Source organism: Salmo salar, chromosome ssa20 (assembly GCF_905237065.1).
Source record: "Salmo salar chromosome ssa20, Ssal_v3.1, whole genome shotgun sequence".
Lineage (NCBI taxonomy): Eukaryota > Metazoa > Chordata > Actinopteri > Salmoniformes > Salmonidae > Salmo > Salmo salar.
In genome coordinates this window covers 87,031,260-87,040,612 of record NC_059461.1, presented here as the reverse complement: position 1 = coordinate 87,040,612, position 9,353 = coordinate 87,031,260, and the positions used below count along the sequence as shown (strand labels likewise).

At 44.8% G+C, this 9,353-nt stretch overlaps 1 protein-coding gene across 1 annotated transcript; it reads right to left on the bottom strand.

The window, feature by feature from the left end:
* Positions 1 to 4,933: 4,933 nt before the first annotated feature.
* On the bottom strand, positions 4,934 to 9,353 carry LOC106581478 (extracellular calcium-sensing receptor). The gene is made up of 8 exons (XM_014163550.2): positions 9,279 to 9,353; positions 8,795 to 9,110; positions 8,539 to 8,711; positions 8,153 to 8,383; positions 6,267 to 6,390; positions 5,979 to 6,172; positions 5,583 to 5,861; positions 4,934 to 5,447 (listed from the first exon to the last, which is right to left on the bottom strand). Exons 2-8 carry the CDS (start codon positions 9,102 to 9,104, stop codon positions 5,019 to 5,021), a joined length of 1,740 nt encoding a protein of 579 aa, XP_014019025.2. The 5' UTR covers positions 9,105 to 9,110; positions 9,279 to 9,353; the 3' UTR covers positions 4,934 to 5,018.

The window sequence follows — 9,353 nt, the reverse complement described above, 5'->3', positions numbered from 1 at the left end:
TGAGAAGACCGATTTTCGGGATGTCTCATGGTCTGACAAAAACCACTCTAGCTCTGCCACCTTTCACCGCAGATGCGGAAGTGTGACAATGGCGGATGTGGTGGACACGCATCCAATGCCACTCCAGCATTGCAACTGTAGATCACCTGGGATGCTTTGTTGAAGACATTGCAAAGAAAAGAATCAATATTCACAGAAAGAAAATGCTTGCAGTTATAGGGCCTGCAGTGCATGAGGTAGTAAGATCGCACCGGAGAGGAAGGCAGACGTTTTACCTGTCCCCGACCTATTGTGTTTTTTTGTTTGTTTATTTGTGTTGTTTGTAACTTAAAAAAAAAACTTATTTTGTATATAATGTTGCCGCTACCGTCTCTTATGACAGAAAATAACATCTAGACATCAGGACTGTGATTACTCACCACGGACTAGCGGAATCCTTTTTTTACTTTCACGACTCTGATGAGCCAAATGCGAAGGTTATGCTGCTTCCTCGGGAACAGGCCCAGATCTCCACGATTTGTGTGAGGAGGAGGCAGAGAAAAATAGGCCAAAGGGCGGACTGACTTCTGAGAATTCGTAGGCGATCGAATAAACAACCACTTCCCTCCATTCTGCTAACAAACGGGCAATCTTTGGAGAACAGCCTTCCCTGTAGCTCAGTTGGTAGAGCATGGTGTTTGCAACGCCAGGGTTGTGGGTTCGATTCCCACGGGGGGCCAGCACAGAAAAAAAAAAAAAAAATGTATGAAATTGTATGAAATGTATGCATTCACTACTGTAAGTCGCTCTGGATAAGAGCGTCTGCTAAATGGCTAAAATGTAAATGTAACAAAATTGACGAGTTACCCGGAAGAATAAACTACCAACGGGACATTAAAAACTGTAACATCCACACACAGAGACGCATACAAAGCTCTCCCTCGCCCTCCATTTGGCAAATCTGACCATAATTCTATCTTCCTAATTCCTGCTTACAAGCAAAAATTAAATCAGGAAGCACCAGTGACTAGATATATAAAAAAGTGATCAGATGAAGCAGATGCTAAGCTACAAGACTGTTTTGCTAGCACAGACTGGAATATGTTCCGGGATTCCTCCTATGGCATTGAGGAGTACACCACATAAGTCATTGACTTCATCAATAAGTACATCGATGACGTCGTCCCTAGAGTGACGGTACATACATACCCCTACCCGAAGACATGGATTACAGGCAGCATCCGCACTGAGCTAAAGGCTAGAGCTCCCGCTTTCAAAGAGCGGGACTCTAACCCGGAAGCTTATAAAAAAAACAGCTATGCCCTCCAACGAACCATCAAACACGCAAAGCTTCAATACAGGACTAAGATCAAATCATACTACACCGGCTCTGATGCTCATTGGATGTGGCAGGGCTTGCAAACCATTACAGACTACAAAGGGAAGCAGAGCCAAGAGCTGCCCAGTGACATGAGCCTATCAGATGAGCTAAACTACTTCTATGCTCGCTTCAAGGCAAATAACACTGACACATGCATCAGAGCACCAGCTGTTCCGGAAGACTGTGTGATCATGCTCTCAGCAGCCGATGTGACTAAGAGCTTTAAACAGGTCAACATTCACAAGGCCGCAGGGCCAGACGGATTACCAGGACGTGTACTGTGAGCATGCGCTGATCAACTGTCAAGTATCTTCACTGACATTTTCAAACTCTCCCTGTCAGAGTCTGTAATACCAACATGTTTTAAGCACACCACCATAGTGCCTGCGCCGTAGAACACTAAGGTAACCTGCCTAAATTACTACCGACCCGTAGCACTCACATCTGCAGCCATGAAGTGCTTTGAAAGGCTGGTCATGGCTCACATCAACACCATTATCTCAGAAACCCTAGACCCACTTAAATTTGTATACTGCCCCAACAGATCCACAGATGGTGCAATCTCTATTGCACTCCACACTGCCCTTTCCCACCAGGACAAAAGGAACACCTGTGTGAGAATGCTATTCATTGACTACAACTCAGCGTTCAACACCATAGTGCCCTCAAAGCTCATCAATAAGCTAAGGACCCTGGGACTAAACACCTCCCTCTGCAACTGGATCCTGGACGTGCTGACGGGCCGCCCCCAGGTGGTAAGGGTAGGTAACAACACATCCGCCACGCTTATCCTCAACACAGGAGCCCCTCAAGGGTGCATGCTCAGTCCCCTCCTGTACTACCTGTTCACTCATGACTGCACGGCCAGGCACGACTCTAACACTATCATGAAATGTGCTGATGACACAACAGTGGTAGGCCTGATCACTGACAACGACGAGACAGCCTATACGGAGGAGGTCAGAGACCTGGCTGTGTGGTGCCAGGACACCGACCTCTCCCTCAACGTGATATAGACAAAGGACATGATTGTGGACTACAGGAAAAAAGGGCCGAGCACGCCCCCATTCTCATTAACGGGGCTGCAGTGGAGCAGGTTGAGAGCTTCAAGGTCCTTGGTGTCCACATCACCAACAAACTAGCATGTTCCATGCACATGAAGACAGCCGTGAGGAGGGCACGACAAAAACTAAACCCCCTCAGGAGACTGAAAAGATTTGGCATGTTCCTCAGATCCTCAAAAAGTTCTACAGCTGCACCATTGAGAGCATCCTGACTGGTTGCATCACTGCCTGGTATGGCAACTGCTCGGCCTCTGACCACAAGGCACTACAGAGGGTAGTGCGAACGCACAGTATATCACTGAGGCGAAGCTTCCTGCCATCCAGGAGCTCTAAACCAGGCGGGGTCAGAGGAAGTCCCTAAAAATTGTCAAAGACTCCAGCCACCCTCTTCACAGACTTGTCTCTCAGCTACCGCACTGCAAGCGGTACCGGAGTGACAAGTCTAGGTTCAAGAGGCTTCTAAACAGCTTCTACCTCCAAGCCATAAGACTCCTGAACATCTAATCAAATGGCTACCCAGACTATTTGCATTGCCCCCCCCCACCCACTCCCCATCTTTACACCACTGCTACTCTCTGTTGTTGTCATCTGTGCATAGTCACTTCAATAACTCTACCTACATGTACTGTACATACTACTTCAACTAACCTGTGCCCGCGCACATTGACTCTGTACCGGTACCCACTGTATATAGTCTCACTATTGTTGTTTTACTGCTGCTCTTTAATTACTTGTTACTTTTATCTCTTATTCTTGTCTGTATTTTTTGGGTTGGGGCCTCGTAAGTAAGCATTCCACTGTAAGGTTGTATTCGACGTATGGGACAATTAAAATTTGATTTGATTTTGTGATTTGATGAGGAACCAATAAAGGACTTTGGGAGTCTTACTTATTGATTACTGATGAAAGTACTGATGTCACGACTGAGAAGCAGGTGGGTGTTCTGATGAAACACCACAGCAATAAACTCTTTCAAATCATAAGCACATTTGGAGGAATAATAATCATTCCAGCTGCTGATTCACTGACCTTTACCAATGCCTTGTTCAAGTTTCTTGATGACAGGAAACTGCATCAGTCTAGCCACAGATGGCTGCACCACAATGTGAGTCAAATACAGCTCCGTCCTGACAAAATTTCAAGAACACAATCCGAATAAGGTCTACATTAAATGTGTTTGTCATTCGCTGCAACTATGTGCCTCCAAAGCAGTTCATGTTCTTCCACAAAAGGCTGAATATATGGTGTCACAAATACATACATGGATTTCCAATGCCATCAGTATCTCTCGAAATATGAGAACATACAGTACATTCGGAAAGTATTCAGACCCCTTGACTTTTTCCACATTTTGTTACGTTCCAGCTTTATTCTAAAAATGACTAAATCATTTTTTCCCCTCGTAAATCTACACACAATACCCCATAATGACAAAGCAAAAATAGGTTTTTAGAAATGTATGCAAATATATTTATAAAAAAAAAAACTGAACAATAAAATGTACATAATTTTCAGACCCTTTACTCAGTACTTTGTTGAAGCAACTTTGGCAGCGATTACAGCCTTGAGTCTTCTTGGGTATGAAGAGGGATTGATGGGGAGTGGAGAGGTTCCCACAGTGGGTAAGCAGACAGTGGAATGTTTCTGTTTTCATTTTGGTATACGATGAGGGACACACACTCATACGCACACACACACACAGACACACACACACACACACACACACACACACACACACACACACACACACACACACACACACACACACACACACACACACACACACACTCACATTGACGCACACACTGACTGGGTGACGAAGGAATCATGTAGGGGGTCTGTAAGTTCTGTCAGACAGACTCAATACTAACTCTTCCAGCATGAGTAGACACTACGTAATCTTTATTGGTATTGTTCATATAGACGTGTTTCATTATGACACATTATAAGAACACATAATAATATTAACAAAGTAATATAGTGAAGGTATAGCAGGAAATGTATGTTTCAAAACAGAATGGACATTCCCCTGTTGAAATGAATATCAACGAACCCTAAATCACGATAGGAGTATGTTTAAGTTATTATTTGTCCATCATGTGTTTCTTGATGGTTTCTAATTGGACATCATGTGTTTCTTGGTGGTTTCTAATTGGACATCATGTGTTTCTTGATGGTTTCTAATTGGACATCATGTGTTTCTTGGTGGTTTCTAATTGGACATCATGTGTTTCTTGATGGTTTCTAATTGGACATCATGTGTTTCTTGGTGGTTTCTAATTGGACATCATGTGTTTCTTGGTGGTTTCTAATTGGACATCATGTGTTTCTTGGTGGTTTCTAATTGGACATCATGTGTTTCTTGGTGGTTTCTAATTGGACATCATGTGTTTCTTGGTGGTTTCTAATTGGACATCATGTGTTTCTTGGTGGTTTCTAATTGGACATCATGTGTTTCTTGGTGGTTTCTAATTGGACATCATGTGTTTCTTGGTGGTTTCTAATTGGACATCATGCGTTTCTTGGTGGTTTCTAATTGGACATCATGTGTTTCTTGGTGGTTTCTAATTGGACATCATGTTTCTTGGTGGTTTCTATTTGGACATCATGTGTTTCTTGGTGTTTCTCTCTGGTCTCAGAAGGATGATGAAACATTTTGGAGCAAACAGACAGAACAGCAGCCCAAAGCTGGAGGCCAGGATGGCAAAGATCTCTACAGCTACTGTGTACTTCCCAGGAGAGCTGACGTAGGCAGGGATGAAGGCCACCCACACAGCACAGAAGATCAGCATGCTGAAGGTGATGAGCTTGGCCTCGTTGAAGTTGTCTGGGAGTTTCCTGGCCAGGAAGGCTAAGAGGAGACAGAGAGAGGCCAGCAGGCCGATGTAGCCCAGCACCAGAGAGAAACCGACCACAGAGCCCACCTCACACTCCAGGACCACCCTCGGCCCCCGACCCTCTCTGTCCCTCCTCTCAGCAGGTCGGGGTGGAGCTAGGGCCAACCACAGTACACAGATCAGCACCTGTGGAAGGGAATTGAGGTGGAAGTAATACGTAAGCACAGTTACCATAATAACGAAGAAAGGAAACAGTGAAGTGAAGGTCAGTGAAGGAAACAATTACATTCCAATAGAATATAGTAAAAACTAGATGTTCACCTGGATGAGTGTGCAGAGTGAGATACCCATCCTCTGCTGGGTGGGGCTGAAGTATCTCATCAGGTTCTCTCCAGGCAGAGTGGCCCTGAAGGCCACCAGCACCACCACAGTCCTGCTGAGCAGACAGGAGATGCAGAACACAAAGCTTATACCAAACAGGGTGTGTCTCAGCATGCACGTCCACAGCTTCGGCCGGCCAATGAAAACCAGCGCACACAGGAAGCAGAGCTTGAGCGACAGCAGTAGCAGGAAGCTGAGCTCAGAGTTGTTGGCTTTCACCTGGAACAAGACATAGAAAGATAAATTACACTGAGGGATGTCAGAAATCACATCCTTAAATGACACAATCTCATCTCTGTCCAGTACCTCTATATATGATCATATGATTCAACTCACCAGGGCCGTGTGACGATGGTAGAGGAAGGTGGCCAAGGCACCTGCTGTGAGTGTTGCCCCGGAAACTGAGATGACAGACAGGATGACACCCATGGTGTCGCTGTAGGAGAGGAAGTCCACCAGCTGGGGGATGCAGGCCGTACGATCAGGGTTGGACCAGAACCGCTCTGGACACCTAATACACTCATCTGACCCTGATAGAGAAGGAAGAAGAATGAGGTGTCCAAATCAGGACCAGTCAGGAGTGAGGAAAAATATGAATTGGAATCAGAACCCTAGATAGACTACCTGTTGTGTTGCTGATCTCTCCCTCAGCACAGGACAGGCAGTCAAAGCAGCACACAGGCCTCCCCTTCTGTACTGCATGCCTGGTACCAGGGGGACAGTCAGCACTGCATACAGACACAGGGACCTACCAGAGGGGGGAGAGGAAGAATTTATCATCATCATTGCTGTTATCATCATTATTACAAAGGCAGACAGGCTCGCTGGGCCCCTCTGGGGACTATGTCAGGAATGTGACCACACAAATATCTCACATTCAGTATAATTTAACCTCTCTAATCTCTCTAATTTAACCTGGCCAACATCCATTAAAATTGCAGAGCGCGAAATTCAAAAATATTAATTTCAAATATTTTACATTCTTGAAAATATATGTGTTATACATCAAAATAAAGCTTAACTTCTCGTTAATCCTGCCGCCATGTCAGATTTCAAAAAGGCTTTGCGATTATCTGATGACAGCGCTCAGCACTCAAAACATTACGTACAGTTACCAGCCAAGTAGATTAGTCACGAAAGTCAGAAATAGCAATAAAATTAATCACTTAACGTTTGATGATCTTCGTATGGTTGCACTCACAAGACTTCATGTTACACAATAAATGTTTGTTTTGTTCGATAAAATCCCTCTTTATATCCAAAAACCTCAATTTTGTTGTCATGTTTTGTTCAGTAATCCAATTGCTCAAATGCGATCACAAGAGGCAGATGAAAATTCCAAGTAGTGTCCGTAAAGTTCATAGAAACATGTCAAACAATGTTTATAATCAATCCTGAGGTTGTTTTTAGCCTAAATAATCGATAATATTTCAACCGGACAAAAGCTTTGTCAACATAAAAGGAAAACAAGAATAGCGTGCTCTCGGTCGTGCGCAGTAACCAGCTCCGAGGACATCCCAGGGTCCACTCACTCAATGTGGTCATTCTCCCTCATTTTTCAGAATAAAAGCCTGAAACAATGTCTAAAGACTGTTCACAACTAGTGGAAGCCATAGGGAACGTAATCTGGGTCCTATCCCTTTAAATGGTGGAAAAGCTTTCATTGGAAAAACAGCCATCTCCAGGTAATGGCACTTCCTGGATGGATTTTCCTCAGGTTTTTGCCTGCCATTTCAGTTCTGTTATACTCACAGACATTATTTTAACAGTTTTAGAAATGTTGGAGTGTTTTCTATCCAAATCTACTAATTATATGCATATCCTAGCTTCTGGGCCTGAGTAGGAGGCAGTTTACTTTGGGAATGCTTTTCATCCGGAGGTGAAAATAGTGCCCCCTACCCTAGTGAGGTTAACTCCATAGTGGCGCTGCGGTCTAAGGCACTGCATATCAGTGTAACTACAGACCCTGGTTCTAATCCAGGCTGTATCACATTCGGCAGTGATTCGGAGTCCCATAGGGCGGTGCACAATTGGCCCAGGTTTGGCCGGGGCAGGCCGTCATTGTAAATAAGATTTGTTCTTAACTGACTTGACCTCAATAAATAAAGGTTCAATTACATTTTTAAATTTTTTCATATAACATGTTGATGGTAAAGTTTTCTGTCTGAGATACCATTTAGTAGCATGTTGATGACAGAGGTTTCTGTCTAAGATAACATTCCCCTGTTATTCATTTGGTCTTCTTTATATCTTTCTCTTTCCTGTATGTCTGCGACAGGGTGATAAACTCAAAAACTCTCTCGCTCACTCACACACACACACACACACACACAACCACATACACACACACAGACACACACACACACACACACACACACACACACACACACACACACACACACACACACACACACACACACACACACACACACACACACACACACACACACACACACACACACACACACACTCCTCTCTGCCTCAGTGAAACTAAACTGAACAGTTCTCACCTCCTCTCCGCTGCCCCCACCCCACACCACTTTATCCATGTCCATGTGAAACTGGTCGTCCGATCCCTCAGAGGACAGAAAATGTCCGACCTGGACAAACTCTGCCGTCCCCTCGGGGGTCACATGCCAGTTGATGATGTCATAAGAGGCAGGCGGATCTCCATTCATGTCGAAGTGGAAAGATTCCCCCACAGGAGTACTGAAGTTCACTCCCCTCAGATAATGAACAATCTCAAAGAGAAAAGGGCATTGGAACAGGATGAAGAGTTAGAACCAGTTGTGGCTTTGGTTCTTTAGAACTCAAACCTTACAAAGTGTTTTCACTGTATCCTGACTGGAAACATTAGTGTTGTTAACTTGAAAACAGATCAACATGTTGTTCTCACCTGGCTGGGCTGAAGCTTCCTGATATCAGGGCACTGTCCACCATTAAAGACTCTGTCCCCTGGTCTACAGGCCACCATATCCTGTATGGCGTAGGCGATGGCGTACACAGCCTTGTACACATTATAGCTGGCTCTCAGCTGAGACACGTCAGCATACTGGCTCTCCCCCTCACCTAGGATTGACACAATATTTAACTGAGATAAAATTGGGAATCTGGACAAAAAAACAGAGATTTAGGTGTAAAGTCTCCCTCACCTATGACCTCTGACCCAGTACACTGTCGCCTGGACGACTGGGTCATGCTGAGGTCAACCCCCAGAGAACACCCAAACATCTCCTCCCACAATTCTCTCAGGAATGGGTCGGACTTCTGGTAGTCCCCATTTGGATGGAGGCGTGTTAGGAAAGGCCCCAGGCCGGGAATGTTGGCTTTCTTCAGGGCAAAACCGATTGTCCCGGCAAGAGAAGGTAGGTTTTTTGGGGTGGCGAGAGCAGAGTAGGTGACCCAGGCCTCTGAGGCAATCCACTGCTTATCTGTAATGTTCTGACGGACAACCTCTTCCATCAGGGCCTGGAGAATGAAATCGTTAAAAAGATCAAGATAGTCAAGCAGAAATGCGTGATTATCAATTAGGAAATGATTGTGTCTATAAAGGGCATCAAGACATGGTAAGACACAAGGACACTGCTATAGCTGTGATACAAATAATTAACAATACTCTGACCGGTAACTGCTCACCCCTGAATGACCCGCGAATCCTACAAATGCTACAACCACTCTGGCAGTAGATCCTCTGATGGTGTCCACGATGTG

What these genes read in the sequence shown, in the direction of transcription:
- LOC106581478 (XM_014163550.2), bottom strand. Translation starts at nt 9,104, where the DNA reads ATGGAAGAGGTTGTCCGTCAGAACATTACAGATAAGCAGTGGATTGCC. An exon ending in TACTGGGTCAGAGGTCATAG is followed by an intron (nt 8,712 to 8,794) that starts GTGAGGGAGACT and finishes TGTCAATCCTAG; the next exon opens with GTGAGGGGGAGAGCCAGTAT. An exon ending in AGAGATCAGCAACACAACAG is followed by an intron (nt 6,173 to 6,266) that starts GTAGTCTATCTA and finishes CTTCTCTATCAG; the next exon opens with GGTCAGATGAGTGTATTAGG.